Source organism: Mauremys reevesii, linkage group 4 (genome assembly GCF_016161935.1).
Source record: "Mauremys reevesii isolate NIE-2019 linkage group 4, ASM1616193v1, whole genome shotgun sequence".
NCBI classification, from domain to species: domain Eukaryota; kingdom Metazoa; phylum Chordata; order Testudines; family Geoemydidae; genus Mauremys; species Mauremys reevesii.
Genome location: NC_052626.1, coordinates 72,578,807 through 72,603,913, shown reverse-complemented (window position 1 = coordinate 72,603,913; position 25,107 = coordinate 72,578,807). Strand labels below are relative to the sequence as shown.

General features: G+C 45.1%; 1 protein-coding gene across 3 annotated transcripts in view; it reads right to left on the bottom strand.

The window, feature by feature from the left end:
• The window catches only part of AMBRA1 (autophagy and beclin 1 regulator 1), a 186,603-nt gene that overhangs the window by 57,622 nt on the left and 103,874 nt on the right, over nt 1–25,107 (bottom strand). For all 3 annotated transcript variants that reach the window (XM_039536587.1, XM_039536588.1, XM_039536589.1), the window contains one exon: nt 5,866–5,976. In XM_039536587.1, coding sequence (XP_039392521.1) covers nt 5,866–5,976 — 111 coding nt within the window. The remainder of the gene's footprint in view (nt 1–5,865; nt 5,977–25,107) is intronic.

The following is a 25,107-nucleotide window of genomic DNA, read 5'->3' as shown; positions in this document are numbered from 1 at the left end:
CTCTTCCCTCTCCCCCACAGCCAGAGCTGTCCAGGGCCAGAGCTAACCATCACCCGCCCCCATGGGCACAGCTGACTGCAGCCAGGGATGGAGCTGTCCCCACCATCACGTTCAGAGCTGTCAGCAGCTGCAGCCAGAGCTGCACCACCACCCCAGCAACCGGAGCTGTCATCCCACTCCCCTCCCCGCCCCCCAGTAAACACGTCTGAAGCTGTCCTCCCCTACTCCAGAGGCCGCGACTGGGGCTTGGGCTGTCAATTCCCCCAGTCAGCCCCTCTTCCCCCTGGTTATTTATAGTAAAAGTCATAGACAGGTTGCGGGCTTCCATTAATTTTTGTTTATTATCCGTGACCTGTCCGTGACTTTTACTAAAAATAACCATGACAAAATCTTAACCTTAACAATCATGGCTCTGCCACAAGGAAAACAAAGAGTAAAGTTCATTTTGGGACACTTTAAAAACAAAGGTGGGGGGAGGGAGGGAAGAAATAAAAGCTTATTAGCAATGGAAAAAAAGACAAATCAGTAGGGAACGAGATGGGATTTTACAGTCTTTACTCTAGCTGTCTATAGGGTGCCCATCTCTGCAGTGTCCAAGGCTTCTCAAAAGAATGTGTCTGTCTCTCTCTCACATTATCTCCCACACTCACCCTAAGCTTTCAGTAAGACCTGCTGTTGAGATGAATTCTGAATCATATCAACTCAGAGCCTGGCTTGATTCTCTGACAGGGTGCGCCTGCCACACAGCTAAATTCACAAATAATGTAACTAATCAACAAGACCATTGCCACCCCCAGCTCAAAAGTGTCCACTTCAATGAAAGATACACCCTCATTTCAAACTCATCTTCCCCTCCTTTAATTGTGGCAGGAAGAGCTGCTTCGAGATGGCTGTTGGCCACATCATCTTCCTTTTGATGGGAAGTGGACCCTGCAGGCAATCCCAAATTTGGGATGTATCATTGTGTCAGCCTTAAATCCCAAACCACTTTTGCTTTCCAGGATTTACTTAGACACATCAACATGTTCTTGCAAATGGACAAGTTTCACTTCAAGCCATGGCTTCTCAGGTAGCGATGGGAACTGATCAGGAGTGAAGCTATAAAACAGGGCCACACTGAGTCACATTCTCAAGGATTCAATTTCTTAGCATAAGCCTGTCCAGAGACAACCTGTTTTCCCCTGGCATTCTCTGTGATGCATTAAGCTTCATGGCATCGTCCCATGAATTCCTGTCTTAAGTGTTAGGATAGCTGCCTATGCATTGGGAAACAGTTGGATGAAGAACGTTTTATTTAACTGCATTTTGCTAATGACATCCTCTTCCAGATTCACATCTCACGTGAAAGATGGCATCTCCAATAGCACAATACCCCCAGTACCACAACAGGGCACTGGGTTCAGTATTGACACAAAGGAAAGAGCACGGCTACAGAATGCCTTATCACTACCTCTGCAGCATCTGGATATTCCTTGAAGGTGTCCCATTCAACTACTAACAAAATCACAGTTCAATGTAATTAGGCTACAGGCCATCCCATGACAGGCAGGCCTGATGCACTAGAAATACAGAAACACAGCAGAAGAGGAGGTAAGCCTGTCTACATCAAGGCACACCAGTTCAACTAAACTGATTTAGGTAATGTCTACACTACCACTTCTGTCAGCAAAACTCATGTCGCTCGGGGTGTAAAAAACACACCTTAGAGTGACATAAGTTACACCAACATAAGCATCAGTGTGGAGAGCCTTGTGTCGGGGGGTAGGGGGAAGCTTCTCCCACTGATGTACTACCGCTGCTCACTGGGGATGGTTTAATTATGTCGATGCGAGAGCTCTCTCCCATTGGCACAGAGTGGCTAAATGGGAGATCTTACAGCAGCACAGCTGCATCAGTCCAGCTGTGCTGCTGTCAGTTCTCCAGTGTAGACATAGTCTTAGGGAAACCAGTGCAAGTCTGTATGTAGATACTCTTATATGGTTTAAAACTGTCTTTTGGGTTTAGCTTAATCCTGCAAAAACACCTCCAAAATTAATTTAAACTGAACCAAGCCACTCAAACCAAAATACAAGCATCTGCACACAAACTTTCATCAGTTTCACTAACACCAGTTGAAAAACACACCTCTAATGAATATGGTGCAGGCTTGCATATAGACAAAGGCAAAGTTAAAAAGACCAAAACCCTGTGTGGACATGCTTACTTCAATTTAATCCCTCCTCATATTGCTTTAGCATCTGTCAGGAAACTTACAGGCACAAGCTAACCCAGTATAGAGGGCTTCAAGAGATATAAAAGTATGTCCCACAGAGGTACGGCGTGCAAGCTGATTTTGGTTAAATTGGTGTAACTCGTGTGATTAATCAGGACCTTGGCAAAGAAGTGAAAGTGAGGGGAAAGGAATGGCTCAAGGTCACATCAATAGGGCCCTACCAAATTCAAGGCCATGAAAAATGCATTATGGACCATGAAATCTGGTCTCCCCACCATGAAATCTGGTCTTTTTGTGTGCTTTTACCCAATACTATACAGATTTCACAGGGGAGACTTTAGACCATCCCATGCTTTTCTGCAAATTGGGCTAGCCACATGTACCATCCTTGCCTGCCAACTGCCCTTCTCTCCAAACCTTCCCATTTCACGTTGAGGTGTTGATATCGTTCAGAACTGTTCATTTCCATGTTATCTGCGGTCTTCCTCTCTTTCTTCTTGCGTTTTCTGGCTTCCACTCAAGGGTGGTATTTGGTAAGTGTTCTTTTTCCATTCTCAGCACGTCCCAGCCACTGATGTCTTCTTTTGCAGATTTATGAGAGGACAGTATCCTTGTCCAGTAATTTTTCTGACTTCTTAATTAATCTTCGTATCTCCATATGTTATTCCCAATATCCTTCTCAGACATTTGTAATGAAATGCATCCAGATTTTGCGTATCTTTCTTGGTAAGTTGCCACGTCTCACTGCTATACCTTGTGATGGCGATAACAACTGCTTTGTACACGTTCAGTTTTGTCTTGAGGGAGATGTTTTTGAGTCTTCCAAATGCAGCGTTTGCCTTCCAGATTCTTCTTATTTCCTCGGAACTAGTACCACCTTGGCTGATGGTACTTCCAAGATATGTAAAATTGTCCACCTTCTCTTTCTCTTCTTCCATTTTGATTTCTGCCCCTGTAGTCCCCATTAACATGACTTTACATTTCTTTGCACAGGGGAGATCAGAGTTTCTCAAATTTGGGATCCTGACACAAAAGGGAGTTGCGGGGGGAGGGGTGTCACAAGGTTATTTGGGGGGGGGGGGTGTCACGGTACTGCCACCCTTCTGCGCTGCTTTCAGAGCTGGGTGGTTAGAGAGCAGTGGCTGTTGGCCAGGTGCCCAGCTTTGAAGGTAGCACCCCGCCAGCAGCAGCCCAGAAGTAAGTGTGGGAATACCATACCATGCCACCCTTACTTCTGTGCTGCTGCCTTCAGAGCTGGGTGGCCAGAGAGTGGCGGCTGTTGATTGAGGTCCCAGCTCTGCAGGCAGCAGTGCAGAAGTAAAAGTGGCAATATCATACCATGCCATCCATACTTCTGTGCTGCTGCTGGCAGCGGCTCTGTCTTCAGAGCTGGGCCCGGCCAGCAGCTGCCGCTCTCCAGCTGCCCAGCTAGCAGCAGCAGCACCACAGAAGAGTAACAGTACCACAACCCCCCTCCTGCTACAATAACCTTGTGACACCCCCCCCCCCCACACACACACACACCTTTTTGGTTCAGGATCCCTACAATTACAACACCGTGAAATTTCAGATTTAAATGGATGAAATCATGAAATTTACTATTTTAAAAATCCTAGAACCATTAAATTGACCAAAATGGACCATGAATTTGGTAGGGCCCTACACATCAGGGTTTAGTAACAGACAATCATAGCTCAGGAGTTACTGGTTCCCAGTGGTGTTCTCTTTCCTCTGTGCCTCAGTATAAGGTCTCAGGTTTCAAGTGCAGCTCTGGAGTAATTCTGGCCACTGAACCAACAAGAGCAGGGGTCCACGAACCACATGTTGCAAACCATTTCTGTAAGATGTTGCAAACCATTTTGTAAAGTGCCAGAGTTGGGTGCAGCAAGTGAGGAGTTGGAAGGAAATAGAGAACAAAATACCTAAACATTTTAAAATTAAAATAAATGAAGGCAAGCAGGCCTGGAGCCAGGCTCTGGCCAGGCACAGAGCGGGGAGTCAGATGGGCACAACACAGGCTTGCAGCAGGGACCGAGGCTGCAGACAGACAGAGGATGGGCCTGATGGCAACAGAAGACAGAAATATTCAAGTCCAATAATCTGCTAGTTATAAATGATCTCTGAATGGAAGTGTCCTAGCAGGAGAGAGGGAGGAGTTTGAAATATTGATGCCTCGAGGAGCAGATGGTTCTGCCTTTCTATGGGACTCCATAAATTATAAACAAACACCCTGCACAAAAATTTAACAGCAGCCTGCTCCAGGGCAACCAGATGAGCCCAGAAGAGCTATTAGCAGCTGAAACACTTTTCAAATCCATTAAAAGCATGTGGAGAAGCCCAGAGGATTTTAAACCAGCAGCAACGTTTCCTGCTCTCTGATTGCAGCTTTATCCTTGAGCCAGGGTCTCTGACTAGAGAGGGAATACTTCTTGTCATCAACAAGGCAGAGACCTACCCTTGGGCACAGGTCTGCTCCTCAGGTTAAAAAACCTGATTAGTACTACAAATTAATCCAATCATTGACATCTGGTATAGTGCTCACAACGCCTGAGAAGATGCTACCTGCTACTCCCCAAGAGATAAAATGCCCCTTAGACAAACAAGATTCCATTTAATTACCTTTTTCCATGCAAAATTAAGAAGCAACTTCTGGAAATGGGCCTCTCATTTCCAGCAAGGGTGTGATCCTTGAAACACCATCCTATGGATTTGGGAGGGGCAAGAGAGACAGAGAAAAGGAAGCAGGGCAACTCTCCCTCTAAGCACGGGACCACCAGCACTCTTATCCCTATATATACACGGTAGCTGCTTTTATTCCTGGGATAGGCTCCACATATTTACCTGTGAAAGAAGAGGGCTCCTTAAAACAGAATCCATGCCCCTCCAAGCAACATCGAGTCACTGAAGGCTGCATTCTGCTGCACAGAAATACACTACAACAGTGTTTTTCCAACGACCAGTCCGTGGACTGGTGCTGGCGCTGGCCCCGGCTCCTAAGATCTCCCTGACACAGTTTAGGAAGGCAGCAACTGGTCTCTGGTATCAAAAAGGTTGAGAAACACTGATCTACAACTCAGTTGTTTCATGGGTAAGGAGGGTGGCTTGGCGGGGGGAGGGAGGGAAAAAGAGAAAAGTCCAGTGATAATGTTTTCATCTTCCACCTCCAGCCAGACAGCTGGATGTGGCTCTCTCTGAGATCCCAAACACCATAAATCCCAAGGGTCATTGGAAGCTACAGTTACAGTTCCAATCATGTGTTAGTTTGGTACGCAAGAGGCCAAGTACTTACTCCAAACTCTAACCCAGCTGGGTGCTGCCAGCATACCACCCAGTCAGCCCTTCCACTCCATGCAGCTCTCCTGCACTCATGAGAATGTTCGCTGATTTGAGGAGATACCCACAGAAACTGATCCACGCAAAGAACCCTAGATGCAGTCAACAAGGTGTATGTCGGCAAAACAGAGCGGTAAGAGCACCCTACATGATTCCAACAAGCCTGTTAATTATTTAATTGCTCCAGTTGGAGTGACAATCACATCAGGAAATCCAGTGCGCTGGACTGGACCTTTGGGAATTCCGAGAATTTCTGGTGTTCATGGGGCTCAATGGGTGAGAGGACTTGCAAGGAGGCATTAGTTCCCTTCCCAGCTTACCATTGCTGATTTCAGGCAGGTCAAACTTGGTGAAGTCCCACCACTGGAGCCGGTAGGTGGTATTGGCAATGTTGCTGGCCACAGCTGACTGTCCATCTCCAATCACAGCCCCTGGAGGGAAGGAGGAAACAATCAGTAACTAGTATCAGAGGGGTAGCCGTGTTAGTCTGGAGCTGTAAAAGCAGCAAAGAATCCTGTGGCACCTTATAGACTAACAGATGTTTTGCAGCATGAGCTTTCGTGGGTGAATACCCACTTCTTCGGATGCAAGTCATCTTTGCTTTCCCTAACAGATGATCTGAAAATCACAGTATAGGAGATGAATCAACAAACGTTTTCAGTGCCCAATGCACAAAGGCCTCTGGTTTCCTAAACAAAAGTAACAAAGCAATATTTACAGAAATGGCAACAGGTCACAAATCTCTGAGCAGAGGAAATGGAGAAAAAGCCACAACATCCTTGCATCGCAGTCTGAGGAAGGAAGATGGTTAACAGCAAATATTTACCCAAACACAAAAGTGGTTTCATTTATTCCTACCTACTCTCATTTATTCATTTTAGATTTATCTTAATTTATTGACACCATCACAAGGTGCATGTCATTGACTTCCAAATTTCTATGCAATTTGGAAAGCAGGAAAATGTACGTTAAGAAACAAAAAGCTATGGCTTTAAAACAGCTCTCATCAGAATTAATTTGTTCCTGTATGAATAGCCGCCTTTGTGGGGCGTATTCCCCATTTCCATTCTTACCTCCCACCCCTGGAGGGACTCTTTGACGGTAATATCTATCCCTATTAATGGGACATATATTTATGAGAAATCAAAGAGCCAATATTTGAGCTGATCCTTGGGGGGGTCACTCCCGCAAAGGAAAGATCAGAGGACAGGACAGAAAGATATGTTCCACGCAGTCGCAGAATGGCAAACACATATGATCTCTTTGTATTAATCCATGACCTTGCATTCCCTTTGCCTTTCCTATTAATTTCATGTGCCATGTTTGTCTCAGGTAGGTGTAAGCTTTTCTGGGCAGAGAATCTCTCTCTTAAGCACAATATAAAGTTATGGTGCTATATAAATAGCACAGTGCTCATTATGCTAAAATGCAGGTGAACTTGATGACTAGGCTGGGCAGAATTCAATTTTTTAATATAATTTTCATGCATGATATCAATGTTTATTCATAAGCTTTTTTTTTTTAGATTTTTATTGGTTTTAATTTTCACAGTTGAATGAAATTGGGGGGAGGAAGATTAACATGACATGTCTACATATACAAAGTAAATGTCCTTAGGTCAAACTAATAAGTTTTCAAGCAGCATTTTTCTTACTTTGTCTATCTGTAAACTTAGATCATCATCAATGGAAATGTTTTTTCATCATTTATGTGACATGGACATTCATTGACATTACCAACAAAAATGTAATCCTGCCACATCTATTTCTGACTGACTTATGCTGTTGAGTCACACATGTACCCTTCCTGGCCCTTTAAAATGACAACTGTGTGTGCAGTGTTGTTGTAACCTGACAGAGGTGGTTCTTTGGTAAAGTCACGTTTTATTGGATATGGAACAGCCTCAGCCCTAAGAGAAACTTGGAAAACCACCTCCTATTTCTTAATCCACTCTGATCTCTGGCTGGCAAGGGGGAAAAGAGGCTCAACATAGCTGTCTGCTTAGTTCTCTTCCCTCTGTAGCTGTTCTGTTCTGGCTGGTCGTACCTACTGCCACACAGGCAGCCAGAAACTCAAATTCCCCCTTGCTGGAGCTAGGTGCCATTCCCAACTCCAGCAAGCCCTACCACAAAGCTCAGACAATGGACCAGAGCTGTAGGTTAAAAGAATGCCCTGGAAACTCGTATCTACAAGAGATGTGGCCAGAAAATAAAATTCTAAGCACACTGGTTTGGGAACAAAGGAATCACCCTGGCAGATCAAAATGGAGTAGCTCAGTGGGATTGCACTCAACTCCTGGGGAGGTGGAGGAGAAGAGAGACAGTATCCACACAGCAACAATGTATCTGAGGAGTTGGGAGTAATCAGAGATTTCATATTCCTGCATATACAATGCCACTACCTTCAAATGCAAGCTGGCCTAGTGCTGTGGACACACAGGCGTGCACACAAACAAAAGCCCAAGGTAAAAGAATTTGGTCATGGAAAGGAAGACAAGCCAAATGAGGGAGAGTGCAGACCCCAGACTTTAAGGGAATTTGTTTAGCTGGAGCATTCTTGGCACGAACAGTGAAAAAATTAGACTGTTAGTAGCCAAATTCTCCCAGAAAGTCTGCACAGGTTGCTGCTACAGCCATATTAGACGAGATGGAATTTCTTGGACAATTCAGGTTTTGATTTGTGCCAGACAGACCAACAGCCCTGGCAGAACGCTGCTAGGCACCAGTTGGCACAATGGCATGCAAGGTGATCAGGCCAAGCTTCTTATTAGATTCTTTCATTCTCCCTTCACTCCTACCTTATCAAATCCTAGCAGAAAGCTCAGGGCAGCAAAATAAAGATGGTCTGAAAACACACTGAGCAAGGCTTATGCTCTGTCTACAAATAAAAGAGAGGCAAGAACAAGGGCAAAGAGCAAATTCAAGAACAATCCTGACGAACAAAGAGGAAGACACTGAAAAAAAAGCTGCTGGTCCCCTTTATATAGATAAGCTGTCCTAGGCCCTGGTTTGTGGTTCCAGTGAAAGCTCTGAAAATATGCCCAGGAAGAGATTTCTGAGCAGTCAGAGCTTTATATTGTGTATTCAGCTATGACAGGCCTCCAGCGACTGACGGCCCTCCATTGTGCTCCCCTTGGCCTCTCTATCTGCCTCTTTCAGAAACACTCACAGACTGCTTGGAAAGCAGAATTGAGAACATTTTCTATCACTGTATAAATGCCCAGTGCTTTCCCTCTATATCCCCCCCACATGCACAGGGCACCTCTGAAAATGCTGACGGTAAATGACATTCAGTATGCTAATAAAACTATCCTGCACCCAAGAGTTAATACCCATCAGCCAGCTCATATCTGGGGAAGGGAAAGGGAGACAGATCGGCAAGTTTAAACTCCATACTCCTAGGTCTGCTGCTTTCAAGACTGCCTTGAGCAGGCAACTGCAGCTTCCTCTGGTGCGGCCCCTGAGCAAGTAGAGAAGAAAAGGAAACTGAAGTCGCTGTACAAAAGGCACAGTGATGGAACCAGCAGGGTGGGAGAAGTAACGGAAACGATCATGATTAGGTTACAGCAATTGCCCTATAAGACTCGGTCACAAAAGGGTTTCTCTTCTACAGAGATACTGTAGCTAGTAAAGGAAGCAGACATACCACACAGGACACCTACTCCTGTATCAGCCTAGCTGGAGTAAGACACAAGCCTTTCCTGGCTTCTGAGGAGGATCTTTACATGCCCTTTGACTCCCAAAGAGACACCTAACAAGCCCCCTAGTAATGCCACAAACAGCAGTCTGCCTTCCCAAATCCATGCACCACTTTGTATGAATGAGTCTTCTTAGTGTATGCACAACATGCCTCGGGATGACCAGGATTCACCACCGAAATCGGTCCAATTCAAATCGGTTTGATTAGCAGCTTCACTGGCCCAGGCACTGACAGGGAGCACAACATGAACGCTGATCAGTGCTCCCCTATGAGTGAATGAGTGTATGAAAGTGGGAGCGCAATTCTGTCCATAAAGCCCTGCCTATCAGCTGCACTCTCAACCCCAGGATAAAAAGAACCTTCCAGTGTTCTTAACCTTGTACACCTTGCTAGGCCTGGCATACTGTACAGATGCTATTTCCCCCTCAGTAAAAATGGCATATCTGTTTGTTGGCTTTATGACACAGCTGTATCTATTGCTACAAACACTGATCGACAGCAAGCCATTAGCAAATATTTCCTGAAATTTTCCTCAAGACCTTCTGGTTCTGCCCAGGGCCCTTTCCAAAAGATAATGGTGTCCATTACCCTTTTACTTTTTTGTCCTCAGGGTGCCAGACCCTCTCTCAAGGGGTAAAAAGCAGATCCTCCTCTGTTGTTCCAAGAAAGGGTGAAAGCAGCCCTCTGCCCCTTCACCCACATGGCAGCCCCCTACACAAACACACACAGAGCCTGGAAGAAGCTAATTCAATAGATGGGTGTTACGGCCACAGCTAGCCTAAACTAGAAAATGTCATCCATAGGCAGAGAGGAGTGGGCAAAGGCACCAAATCTAGAAAGGGTCTGCTGTGTATGGATGTCCATGGGCAAAAGGTTCTGCTCACTTCTCAAAGGATCCAAAGAGCTTCACCCCACATTAATGTCTACTCTGCAATTTACATGCTTTCATTAAGCAATTACCTGCATTTACAGTAATTATAATTAAAAAATTGAGAAGTGTAATTATTAAATTACATCTAGTTACATGTAATCAATGTCATTCAGTTGTCTCTCAAATCCAGCCAGAAATTTCACACATACATGCACCATCCTACAATAAAGACAATTAATAGAAAGTAAAACTTGGACTCTCATTAAAAAGGGGGGGGGGAATACACTTCCATGTGTGCCCCTCATTACCCAGGGCCCACACAGCACTGCTCCAACTATTTCAATTGGTCTCTCCAATGGAAGAGGAGTCAGAAAGGTGAACAATTTAGGAAGAAAGCTAAAATCCCCTCTCCCATTACTCAGCAGGGTTTCCGCACAACGAAAAGCATCTGGGACTTACTCTCACTGCTGGCTTTGCCAAACCAGGTACTAACCCAGGAGGGTGCTGCTGTCTCTTAAACCCTGGTGCAGCCTGGAGACAATGAAGGTACATCCACACAGGGCTAAAACATCTGGGGCTGGAAAGGTCACCTGACTCAGGCTTGCAGAGCGTGGGCTCCATGCTGAAAAACTGCCATGTAAATGTCTGGGTTTGGGCTCAGGCTGGAGCCCGAGCTCTGAGAGCCTGCCAGGGCGGAGGGTCTCAGAGCTCAGGCTCCAGACCAACCATCTACACAGTAATTTTTAGCCCCACAGCCCAAGTCAGCTGACCTGAGCCAGCTGCAGCCATGATGCAGGTATTTTTCCCCCCCTGTGTAGACGTACCCTAAGAACCCTTCGGCTTCTTCCATAGATTCCAAGGCCAGAAGGGGCTATTGTGATCATCTCATCTAACATCCCACATAACACAGGCCAGAGAATTTTCCCCAAATAATTTCTAAAGCATAGCTTTAAGAAAACAGCAAGTCTTGATTTAAAAATTGCCAGTTATGGAGAATCCACCATGATCCTTGGTAGATTGTTCCAGTGATTGATTACCCTCACTGTTAAAAAGTTACACCTTATTTCCAGTCTGAATTGGTCTACCGTCAATGTCCAGCCATTGGCTCATGTTATAACTTTCTCTGCTACATTAAAGAACTCATTATCAAATATTTGTTCCCCATGTAGGTACTTATATAGTAATCAAGTCACCTTACCCTCCTCTTTGGTAAGATAAATAGATTGAGCTCCTGGAGTCTATCCTATAAGGCAGGTTTTCTAATCCTTTAATCATTCTCATGGCTCTTCTCTGAACCTTCTAAAATTAATCAACATTCTTCTTGAATTGTGGACACCAGAACTGGACACAGTGTTCCAGCAGTGATCACACCAGAGCCAAATCAGAGGTACAATAACCTCTCTTCTCTTAGAGAGACAAGGTGGGTGAGGCAATATATTTTATCGGACCAACTTCTGTTGGTGAGAGAGAAAAGCTATTGATCTTACACAGAACTCTTCTTCAGGTCCAGGAAACTAACTCATAGTGTCACTGCTAAATACACGATGGAACTGTTTAGCATAAATTGTTAACACAAATTTCAAGGGATGATTCAAGGTGAACTCCTACTCATAACTCCCATTTATGCAGTCAAGGATTACATTAGCCCTTCTAGCTACAGCATCTCACTAGGAGCTCATGTTTAGCTGATCCACCATAAGCCCAAAAATCTTTTTCAGAGTAACTGCATCCCAGGGTAGAGTTCCCCATCCTGTAAGCATGGCCTACATTCTTTGTTCCTAGATGTATATTATTCCATTTAGTTGTATTAAAACACAGTTTGCTTGCATCCAGCTTACCAAGCAATCCAGATCGCTCTGTTTCAGTGACTTGTCCTTCCCCAATTTTTGTGTTATCTGAAAACTATCAGTGGTGATTTTATGTCTTCTTCTAGGTCACTGATAAAAATGTTAAACAGCATAGGCCCAAGAACTGATCCCTAGGGGACCCCCAACAAGAAACACACCCACTTGATGAAAATTCCCTGTTTACAAGTCTGAAGTCTGGACAGTAGCAGATCAACTCTTCCAGGAAACAGTTATCACCAGTCACTTGACAGATGGTTCTGATTTCTGGAGCTTCCTTTGTTTGGTGGAATCACAAGTGACTGGAGCAGGTACCCAAGAGTCTTGGGCTTGTCATCACCATGAGCAAAACGACCTTTTTCTACAAAGATGTAGATTTCACAATACTGAAATCTGAAGTGAAGGGCAATTGAAATGCAGTGAACGTGGGTTTGATAGACAGACGCAGGAAAGCTGCCAATCACTGGGTAATAAACACTAGGTGATGGCAGAAATGAAGATAAAGGCTTTCAGCATCCCCCCCTCCCCCAGTCTCTACCCGCCCCCACTCAGCACATGACAAGAAAGAGAGTTATAAAAGAAACAGCAGCCTTTTAACAAAGATATGGTTAAAAACTTTCCTTACATGCCACCTCCATGTGACAATTAACCACCCGTCAGCCTTATCCACTCAGAGGATCCGATTAATCTCAGACACGTGGAGGAATCAACTGCTCATTTGTGAATCAAGCCATGCAAGCCCAATATCTGAGTGCAGAGGGGGTCCCAGGAAAAAACAGCACAGAGCTTGTCTTTAGAGCACTCTATAATTGAATTCATTGAAGAGCAGGGTACTTGCTCTATTTCCAGACTCTCACTGGATGAGTTGGTAATATTCTCACCATCTTTATACAGGTCTTGCTGCTTATGTGTCAGAGATGGGGAGCAGCCATCTCCCTTGCTGTACATCAATGAAGCCAATAAGAATATCTAACGGAAGCAATAGTTCAAGTTCTTCCAGAGCTTGGCATAAGAGTAAATCCCTTATTCAGAACCACAGCTGGCCTATAAGATGCTAGAAACTTAGGGCCACATTTACAAAGGTACTTATATGCCTAAAGATGCAGATAAGTATCTAGTGGGATTTACAAAATCCCTACGTAGGTTAGGTGCCTGACTCCCATTGAAAAAGTGCTTAGACACTTTGTCAATCCCACTAGGCATTTATTTGCATCTTTAGGTGCCTAAACACCTGTGAAAATTTGGCCCTTGGCCCCTGTGTAAAATCTCATAAGTCTCTGTGTTGCTTGTGGACAATGAAACTCTCCTTTGGAGCTTCCCACCAGTCTCTGCATTTACAACTGGGGCTCAGCACACTACTGACACTGGGTTCTACACCTCACTAGCCTTGTGTTAGTTCTAGACACAGCGGAGACCAACAGCCAGGTGGTCTGCAACACTGGACACATTCACCAAAGCTGAGAAGGACAGTGGCGTCTCTCTAACAAGTCCAGACAAAGAAGCTTTCACTGAAAATGGATCGGCCCATTCTGCTGCACACAGTGATCCGGAAGTTCCCAAGGAGAGGCATACCTCTCACACAGACAACTCTGAAACAGTTTAATTAAATTCAGTTTAGACATTAACATGGTCACAGAAGCCAGGTGAGGCGAGTACACTGAGATCACAATCTGGCTTGTGCAGGAAGCCAGATATTTTACAGGACAGCCTAGTTCCTGGGATCACCTCTGGTCACAGTAAATGATCAGATGCACCCCAGGAGCTAACCAAAATCCCAGTGAGCCTCCTCTGTTCCAGGCCAGCATAGTTGACTATATACAACATTAGCCCAACGCAGAAAGATACAAGTGCAGACAGCTGTCATTCTTGACAAAGAGCCATCTAGGGTAATGTTTTCCAGCATACCAGCAAGTGTACAGCAGCAGGCACAATGCATCTCCTGCCAGAGTTCTTACCATTTCAGTAACAATTCCCATGCCCATTCACAAATGTAGGAAGTGGAAAATCTAGTTCCATATATGCTAAGCAGAGAAAGACTTTAGGCTTTGTGCAATGTTAATGAAGAAACACTGGCAGAGCTGAGTGGGCTCTGAAGGGTGGATCTTTTAAGCGACCTGTTTTTTGTCCCAAACCTGAGGTGCTGTGGTAAGGAGAGTTGCAACTCCCTAAACCACACTCATTCCTATTACAAAATCTCTTTTCAAAACCGGGGTTTGATTCACTAGCCAAGGGGTCAGTGGAGAGAAGAGTAAACCCCAACTACAGACTATGAACATTCTACCATCTTGAAAGGACTTCAGAGTTAAGTGCCTAGAGATCTTTACATGGCAGACATTGCAAATGTCACACAGAAAAGGGAATCTAGCTGCCATAAGCTTCAGAAGATTTAAAAGATCAACTGGTTTGCAAGAAACACAGGTAACAGTGAACAGCTGTCCAGCCCAAAGCCTCCATCTCTGATGTTGGCCTTAATGGATCCTTGACATCTTACTTTGAAGACAGAGAAGGGCTTATTTTTAATGTCAGGTCAGATAATTTGATAAAGAAACGCCTGCGGCACATGTCTCGCTTTGATGGTAGGATGGGTTTCCCTGAGGGATGCTTGAAGAGGTTAAGATCCCTTTCAAATGTTTCCCCCCTTGTCAGAACGGTTTGTGCTTCACCTCTGTGAAAAGACACATTCAAGCTGGTAATTGTTCTCCATAGGAGAGAAAATCCAGATTCCCAGAATCTCTGAGCACATCCTCACTGAAATGCCACTGCTCAGACAGGCCTGCAGAGTGGGGGACAGACTCAGTTAGGAAAGGGCACTGCAATTTCTAAAACAAACCACGACTGCCTCATGGGACACTGGCATTTAATGCAGAATCCCTCAGACCAGGACACCACAAGTCTTACATTGCAGGGTCAGAAATACCATGCCCCAGCATGTTCTGTGTACAAAACACCCCTCCCCCGCACGCCATAAATGTTTTCCTATAGAAAGTGTGGCCAGCCATTCTCATCCTAAACAGAATTAATACAGAGGACTAGACTGTTCAGTTTCCTCTGGTTCCAGCCCCAAAGTTTCTGAACCCATGTTATGGACAGAACACACAGCTGTAGTCTCTGATCTCCCAAGAACTCACTACACCCCCACCACCCGCCTCTTTCCATCAGTCCAAGATACACAGCACTGAACAAGAAACCTGATTCAAGAGCTGCTTCTTACCACTCCCATGGTCACTGCCAGCCATTGCCCTAGAGCAGTGATTGGAAACCTCTGGCATTCGGCTCGCCAGGGTAAGCACCCTGGCGGGCCGGGCCAGGCCAGTTTGTTTACCTGCTGCTTTGGCAGGTTCAGCGGACCGGGGCTCCCACTGGCCGCGGTTTGCCGTCCCAGGCCAATGGGGGTGGTGGGAAGCCGCAGCCAGCACATCCCTCGCCCGCGCCGCTTCCCGCCGCCCCCATTGGCCTGGGATGGTGAACCAGCGGGAGCTGTGGTCCGCTGAGCCTGCCGATGCGGCAGGTAAACAAGCTGACCCGGCCTGCCAGGGTGCTTACCTTGGTGAGCTGCGTGCCAGAGGTTGCCGGCCCCTGCCCTAGAGAACTTGCCATGAGAGAACAGAAAAATACTTGTGCTTTCAGTTGCATTTGTCCCCACTGAGACCGAGTCTCTTCCGTGCTATCAAGGAACTACAGAGTGAGCAATCCCATCAGAATTGTGGACTTACTTGGGAATCTTTTAATCAGGCTTCACTATGTAATAAATTGAGATAAAGAGATGACTATTTGCCAGCAATGAGTTGTTAGGGGGACAAAAGAGAGCATGATGGTGGCAGTCATGATTAATGATTAAATTGTATTTATTATTGATGTGTAATTATTTAGCTTGTGTGTATCCACCATCTTAGAAGACAATTAGTTTGAATGGTTTAGACACATTTATTGGGGGGTAACAAATATCAGTGACTGAAGAGAAGCATGTACTTTGCTTGCCCAGGAAGGGGGACTTTGGGGATTGACTGTGATGTTTTTGTTCCTCAGTTTCTGCCGGGTTAGTGGCGGTGATGAGGATGTGGCTGGTGCTTGTTTAAATGTTACTGGAAATGGCTATTAGGGGCTCCTTGTTTGCAGCTTCAAATCTATCAGCAACAGTCATTTGGGACACTTTTCTCTCAGGAGGAAGGAGGAGCAAGTTCCCCAGCAAGGAGGCGGCATTGCCTCCACTTGCACATAGCACTAATGGGGTCATTAAAGTAGTTACCCATGACTAAGTCATTGCCAGGCTACATTTAGGGTTTAGGATTTGGGGAACTTGTTGGGAAATAGAAGGCAGGGCTGGAATGTTCCTGACAGGTGGATGCTTCTCGGGATGCCTGTTCCATTTCTATAGATGCTACTACCTGGGCTCTTTTCTTGGGGTACGTCTTCACTGCAATTTAGGGTGTAACAGTAACACAGGCAGACATACCTATGCTAGCTTTAAACTAGCTGGTGCATTAATGGCAGCAGTAAAGACACGTACCCCAGTGTGGACTACCAACCCACATACACACCTAGGTCCCTGGCAGACTTGCAGTCAGGCAGCTAGCTGGTGGTACTGCATCTTCATTTTGTAACCTGTGATAGCTAGATTAAAGCTAGCGTGGGTATACCTACCCACACTGCAATTACATGTTAAATGGCAGCGTAGATGTACCCTGTGAGACCCATTTCTCTCACATTTCTGTGTGGCAGTGATTTGTGCTAGGAAATTGTTTCATGCTGCCATATAATTTAAGTGGTACAACATGTTCCATTTCATGAGGAAATTGTAGATTTCGGAATCACTCTGGTGAATGTTTTATGTTAAAAATTGTTTTATCTGCATCTCATTTCAACAATTGTTTTAAATTGTTTCCGTCTTTTATGAAGACTTGCTGCCTTTTTAAAGCTGTTTTTCTTTTCTGTGGTTTCTATATGCATCATTCAGCTTTTATTGTAAGAGAATGTCTAGATGGGACCTGACAGGCTTTGTCTCTTTCTAAATTCTATGATTCTGTGTGACAAGAAATCCACTACCTAGCAGTAAGGGGTTCAGATGCAAGAACCATGAGTGCCTGTCTGATCACAGGAGACAGGGCTCTCCTATATCTCCTGTCTCAAATGGGGGAGATGTATCTGACTGGTAGCTTTCCTCTGTCAATGTGAGGAAAAGTATAGATTTGGGGAAATACACACATTTCTAAGTCTGCAAGGCAGTACAGATCCACTGAAATGAACAATGAACACTATCAGAGACCACTCTCTCCCAGACATCAGATGTTGCAGCACGGAAGCTGAATGATTATAGCAGGGTGACATGAGGCCTGCCCTCACAGTGCAGGATGAGGTGGCACAGTGGACTGAACTTTCAAGAATGCTAAGAAACAGATTTTTTTTGCTTAACTTCATTTGAACCCAAACACAAGGGGAAGTTCATAACCCCTCTTTGCAGCTTTCCAGAAACAGGTGACTTTTAAAATCAAAATGCCAAACCCTCCTGCCACAGCTCTCTCCCTGTTTTGTGAAAGCCCTGTGAACTTGAACTAGTGGGCTCTCAATAACTAATCTGTGCTGTGTGTCAATCGGGCTCCTCCCAGTGCCAGTTCTGTCCTTTGCAGTGCCTCCACTTTATCCTACTGTTGAGTCTCTTGCATCGTTTCAAAACCCTTCATTAAATGCTGTTAGAAGTCTGCTTTTTAACCTCCACATCTGTGTTTATCCTTTGCACAAAACTAGAGTGAAATATGTGCCTGGCAGGCATTTCCTTTTGTAAAACTCCCTTTCTGACTTTTCAGAGCATGAAATGTGCCTACTAATCCTAACTGCTTCAGATGGTGAGCCTTGCAAAGGCAGGACAAAGAGGGCAGCCTTTCACCAGTTAGTGTAACCCTGCACAGTGCCTGCACACCCTCCTCTGATTCTAACCAATCACAGGCCTCCAGAGAGCTTCCCTGTCCTGCTTTGCTCTCACTGATGAGGAGGCAGAGCACAAACTTTCCCATGTTTATTCCTTAGTCAGCTGCATAAAGCTACATTGAAGAAGGAAAGTCACACTTCCTGGAGCTGCTTCCTTTTCTCCCTGTATGTAGTGCAACAGATTAGTTCATGCAGTCCAGATGATCTGTTCTTGTAGTTAAGGATCACCCGGCTGTGAGAATTCCTGTTGGCATGACCAAGACATTGGTTGGCCAAGGTCCTGGAGTATAAGTGCCTTGTGCAAAAACAAAGATCTGAGATTTCGATTTTCTAAGGTGCATCTGTATGACTCAAACACCACAGACACAAGGTGAGTGAAGTAATATATTTTATTGGATCAACTAGAAACACCTCAGAAACCCTTACCTTCCTCAGCAGGGAAAGGATCCTGCAGATTCTGCTGCTGCTGTTCCTGGGAACAGCGTCTGAACCCTCCTCCTCCAGTGTTACCTGTGGTTGGGGGCACGAAGTACTAGGTTCTTTACTAAACTGGCTTGGATATAAAGCGGATATCTGCAGAGCTGCAGGGCTCTAGGGACAATGAACGAGACCAGCAGGGCTCTGGCCAGCGATCAGGCCAGGAACTGCAGCAGCAAAAGCAGCAGCATGTCAGGATGCTGCTTGCAGGAGCCAACCTCCAGCCTGGGCAGCTCCTCGGGCATCGCTGTGCTGCCCAGCCCATGGGGGCGGGCACCAGACTCACAAGCAGCTGTCCCTGGTGACACTAGTGTGTGCAAACAGCTCACATGCTCCCGGCCAAGAGTCACACCCCGCTGTGTGGACACCACAGTTTTCTCCTACACTTGGAGCAGCCTCTCCAGAGTCCTGAAACCTTACCAAATAGTGGCTCTCAGTCCCCAGATCAGAAGGTCCTTCACTTCCTGAGGCTGGTGCTACCTTGCAGAGACAGGAAGTGTCAACCTAGCCATAGCACCTGGTAGGCCCCATCTAGTCCTCCTCCTACCCAGGAGGCCAATGGAGAAAAGAATGTAAGGATCAATACTACAAGGCTTTTTTTAGACTAGTTTTAGACCCATGTTCATTGTTTTGAAACAAAATCGTACCACCCTCTCTCTTGTCTGCCTGGAAAGAGCGTCAGACAAACTTACTTTCATACCAGAACACATATTCAAGACTAATTTATAACATACCCCCTTGAGAAACCAGGTCTATAATAAAAATGCTGTTTCAGCCTAGCAATAATAGCAGTGCTGCCATCGCAACACAAAGTACTGGGCTAAACATACACAATGGTCGATTATATTTCACAGTTCTAATACCCTGAACAGGACAGCTTTGCTCAGGAGATGTTTGCTGACACTAAATTTACACACATGTAAGGGAAGGTTAAGGCTAAGTCATGTGTCCTCAGGGGAAATGCAACTTCAGTAATAAGAATTCAAGTCCGGACAATGTAAATGCATCTCATACTGTAAACTAACAGTGTCCTGGGGGAAATGAAGAGCTGACAGATCGTGTTTATAGAATACATTTTAAGAGAGTACTGTGCTCATTAAGAGCACCTACCCAGCGCAATGGCTCACACGCAGTTGCTGTATCTGCAAGGAAAGCAGTCACTAAGCTTGTCTATGAAACACAAAGCTGGAAGGACAGCACACCGGAGGGAGCAATTTCTGAATTGTCCCCAAAGCTCTATAAAAAAAAGGGAAAGAAGCCAGTGCAGCAGTTGGGTAGTGAGCAGGGTCAAGTGAGCTGTTTCCTGAGTGGGATGAAGGGATATGGAGATTGTGAGAAGAGCAGAATGGAGTATACTCGGGAAAAAGCTCCTGATAATGCAATTAATGGCCAGGGGGTAAAACTAGGGACAATGATAGGAAAGGCAGGAGATAACAGAGGCCGGAAGAGAATCCAGTGAAGAGTGGTTTGTTCAAACTGGGTGAGAAGAGGAAGGTGAAAGGGACTCAGGTTAAATAAAATACCCGGGCTCAAGGTAGCAGGACAGATTAAGATCTTCAAAAGGAAGAGTGTAGCCAATTCCTCACTCAATTTGGTGAGGGTCAGGAAGAGGATGGAGGGAGATGGAGGACAGTTTGGAACAAGACAAGTGCTCTCTGCAATAACCAGAGAGCAGGCGCTTTGAGACTGCAGCAGGGAAGAAGGGAGTTTTAGTGCACAAAGGAGTCTTCCATATCTCAGTGAAGAGCAAACTCCAGAACCCTAATTAGTGTGATCTGGGTATCAGAGTGAGCAGCGCAGGACTTCAGGAGACTGATGTGGTTAAGAGACAATAGAAGGCTACAGCTGTAGGTCCCAAGACTAACAGTCAGGTGAAGAACACGGTAGCATTCAAGGGGTTAAATGTTTGGTGTCCAAGATCACAGGAGGATGCAGGAGTCCAGGAAAGAGTTAACTTCAATATTCTCTGCTCAGTGTATCTGCATGCAACAGGTGCCACAGCAAAACACAGCCCAGCCCAGTACGGTCCAATACACTAAAAGTACAAAAGCAACATCAATGAGAACAAGAGACACAGACACTTTTTTCTTTATTTCAAATTAGGTTAAAAAAAGTCAAAAACCCACAACTGACAAACCAGAGAAGTCAAACCTGAGCTTAGGATGCAGAAGAGCAGCTCAGCTAGTCAGCCTGCAGGCCCTGGGCTGAGAGAGGGTTCAACTTCTTTTTAGGGCAGATTTGACCTTAATCTAACAGAATTAGTTCATAATATTTCAAAGGATACCAAGTAAAGTGAAACAGCACCACCTGCCGCTACCCAGCAGCTGCACTCAGCCAAATCTTCAATCAGGAGTAGACGGCAATTCAGACAGGAGAAATGGGACGATCACAATTTGTTGACTCACAGCTGAATCCATTAAAGTATATGAGTGGGGTTTGGAGCTGGCTGAACTCCATAGTAGATAAGAGCCTCACAGGTAAATGGGAGACCACAGCAGCGCACCAGGATCCCATGCTGACAATAGCGAAGTCTAGAGTACCATGTCACAAGTACCAGTGCTAGTGTGGACCAATGGATAAGCAGCACTGGCTCAAGTGAGCCTCATATTCCGGGAGCTGTGTGTGAACTCTCATCCTCTTAGAATGATTCTCCTACTAGACCTCAGAGTTTGGGGGGCAGCAGAGCAAGTCCATATCTCACCACATGTGAGAAGTGTGAGACAGGCATCTCTGCCTATGCCCTGCTCAGGCAGCCAGCTGGAGGGGGTGTGCTGTTACCATACTTCCTGTGTTCAGAGAGACAATTAATGCACCCAAAGACTAGAAATCAGCGTGCGCATGCACAAGCGGGGCAGGGGGGACTGAAATATGACTCAACTGATGGTTGGAAAGACAATGGTCATTAGCTAGCTATGAAGCAGCACCACTGTCGTCATAACTAGAACTGAATATATCAACACAGCCTCCTTTACAGAGGATTCTTCTGCTATAGTTATGAGCTGTCCTACTGCTCCGGCTATTAGCTCCTGAATTATTCTCTACAGTACTCCCTGCTGGAAAAGGCTGGGATTGCAGTAGTTGATAGCTAACTGGCTGTGGGAGCTACCATTTTAGAAAACATATGCACACTGAGCATACTATGCAGCAGCACACTGATATTTCCAGAGGCAATTAGCCATTTAACTAGCAAAGTTTGCAGTCTAATATCCTGCTCTCACCTTCCACTGTCTATGGGTCATTGTAAATACACATGTGGAGAGACCTACTGTCTTGGGATTTTCAGTAACTGCAGAGGCTGTTTCATTTGTTCTGCTTTAGCCAAAAAAAAAAAAATTAAATGGGTCTGCATATTGGAAGGCCGAGGACCCACTGTCCAATTTCAGCTACAGATGAAAGCTCTATGCTCTTCTCTCCTTCATCAGCTAAGACAAAGATCAATCTGAAGTACTGTCACTGCCATCATATTATAGTACTGACAGCAATATAATAGCAATAGCTGAATCAGTGGCAGCTTTGTCCCTCTGTCCATCTGCTCTTATTTTGGAAAACATTGTCCCCACTTCATCCTCCAGTGATGATGGCCTTGACTGCCCATTTGTCTGCTTTACCCACAATCATCTTCTCAACTTCTCCCATATTGTCCTTGGTGCACGGAATGCCACACTTGAACCCACTCCCTCAAATATCTCCTTAACACAAATACCTGCCATAATGCCTTCAAGAAAAAAGGGGTTGAGAGGAAGTCTGGTGCAGCTGAAATGATACCACTATATGTAATTTTAGATGTAACAAAATGTATTTGAATCCCTTTCCTCCACCTAGCTCATCTTAGGGCTCATCTACACAGGGAATTCAAGGGGAAGTCAGTGCAAAATAGTTAGGGTGTGAATTTAAAGCATGATAGCTGTTCTGCATTAACCGTCTGTGTGGACGCTCTTATTCCTTGCTAAGCACGCCTTTGGTATGATTTAAATTAATCTTCTTTGGAAGTGGATTAACCTAAACTGCACAAAGGCACATTTAGTTACAAGTAAGTATGTCCTCATGGGGAATTAGGCTACGTCTACACGATAGTTTATGTCAGCATAACTTATGTCGCTCAAGGGGTGAATAAATCACCCCTTCAGCAATGTAAGTTACACCCCCAAAAGCAGGTGTGGACAGCTGTTATGTCAGTGGGAGAACTTCTCCTGCTGACATAACTTCTGCTCACCAGGGCGGGAGTATTTAAGCTGATGGGAGAGCTCTCTCCCGTTGGCTTAGAGTAGCTACATAGAGAGCTTAGAGGGGCACAGCTGCATAGGTACAGCTGCGCCACTGCAAACTCTCTAGTGTAGCCATATCCTAAGTGTATAATAGCTATTCAGCAACAGCTATTCTAGGCTTTTTTCCTAGCCCTAAGATTGTAAACTCCTTGAGAGAATGTGGTGTTCACACAGTGTCCAGCACAAAGGAATCCAGAATCTCACTAGGGCCTCTATGCCATGGCAATACAGATGATGCCTAGGGTCCTCATTTAGATGGAACATTAAGTTCCCCTCTTAGTGCTAGATACTCATTACCTGCAACAGTTTTAATACGGGAGCGTCCCTTTGCCTGTGTTTTGGAAGGAGGTCTGTAGCCTGATTTACTCCCCCCGGCTCTACCTTTTTCCAAACAACTCCAGCCTCTGAACATAAAAGGGTGATCTTACTAGTGACATGCTCCAGGACTTGTCTGCAGCATTGTAGCTGTGTTGGTCTCAGGATGTTAAAGATATAAGGTGGGTGAGGTAATACCTTTTATTAGACCAACTTCTGTTGGTGACAGAGACAAGCTTTCGAGCTTACACAGTGCTCTTCTACAAGTATGGGAAATATATTAAGTGTCAGAGATAAATGCAAGGTGGAACAGATTGTTTAGCACAGTGGCTCTCAACCTTTCCAGACTACTGTGCCCCTTTCAGGAGTGTGATTTGTCTTGTGTACCCCAAGTTTCACCTCACTTAAAAACTGCTTGCTTACAAAATCAGACATAAAAATACAAAAGTATCATAGCACACTATTACTGAAATATTGCTTACTTTCTTATTTTACCATATAATTATAAAATAATCAATTGCAATATAAATATTGTACTTACAATTCAGTGTATGGTATATAGAGCAGTATAAACAAGTCATCATATGAAATTTCAGTTTGTACTGACTTCGCTAGTGCTTTTTATGTAGCCTGTTGTAAAAGTAGGCAAATATGTAGATGAGTTGATGTAGCCCCTGGAAGACCTCTATATACCCCCAGGGGTACCTGTACCCCTGGTTGAGAACCACTGGTTTAGCATAAAGCAGTTAATACGTATTTCAAGGGACCATCAAGGGGAAGTGGCCTATTAAATACCTCTCAAGTTATAGCAACAAAGAATCCTGTGGCACCTTATAGACTAACAGACGTTTTGCAGCATGAGCTTTCGTGGGTGAATACCCACTTCTTCGGATGCAAGTGGTGGAAATTTCCAGGGGCAGGTTTATATATGCAAGCAAGAAGCAAGCTAGAGATAACGAGGTTAGTTCAATCAGGGAGGATGAGGCCCTGTTCTAGCAGTTGTAAGGTGGGAAAGGAAACAGAGAGAGAGAGAGTGTGTGAGTGAGAGAGAGTGTGAGTGTGTGAGTGTGAGAGAGAGAAGTGGGTTATAGATTGTTGAAATAAGCCATACATCTAGTGTTTCTATTCAGTCTATAATTTTTAATATCTAGCAAAGTTATTGAATTTAAGCTCCCAGGGAGTTTAATGGATGTGTGGTAGAAATCTATGAGGGAGTTTAAGTCGCCTGTCCAAAGGAAGAAAACATCTCTGGTATATCATTGGTTCCATGGAGCATATTTTCATCCTCTTGACAGACAACCTAAAACTCCCTCATATATTTCCACCACAACTTCAACAACCACTACTCATCCATTAAACACTCTAGAACTCTCCCACACTAGCATCAACTTCCTGGACACCACTATCAGCTTCAACAATAGAACCCTGCAGACAACTATATACAAGAAACTCACAGATCACCACAGCTTGTCTCTCTCAACAACAGTCCAATAAAATATATTACTTCACACACCTTGACACTCCATGACATTAATCTATTTATCTTAACAAAGAGAAGGTTAAATGGTGATTTAATCACAGTCTATAAATACCTACCTAGGTAAACACAATTTTGACAATGGGCTCTTTAATCTACAAGACTATAACAAGATTCTACGTCTGAAAGTTGAATCTAGATAAATTCAGACTGGAAATAAGGGGCAAATTTTTAACAGTGAGGTTAATTAACCATAACTGCCCCCAGAAACCTCACCCCTATCTAAGCCCCACTGGTCCTTGTTCCCTCCCCCCTCTAAGCCTCCCTCCTCCTTGTCCCCCACTGCCCCCTCCTGCCTGTGATGATAAAACCTCCTCTCTCCCTTGCTCCATGCTGCTCTCCCTGTGCTGCCCCTCCCCCCTGCTCCCTCTCCCCCTCCAACTCCCCTCCCCCTCCCCCTGACTGCCCCCTGCCCTCCTCCCTCCTCCAACCCCCCAAACTGCTACTACTGCCACTCAGACCAGCATCTCTGGCTCATGCAGCTCCAGACAGTTGTTGCCCATGCCCCCCCATCCCCCAGCAGCCCTCCCACCCCCAGCACCTGCCTTCCAGATTTGAACACCTCAAAATCACTCCTCAGTTCCAAATCAGTTGGTGTGCCAACTGAAGGTGTTGAGAACAGAGAGATCAGG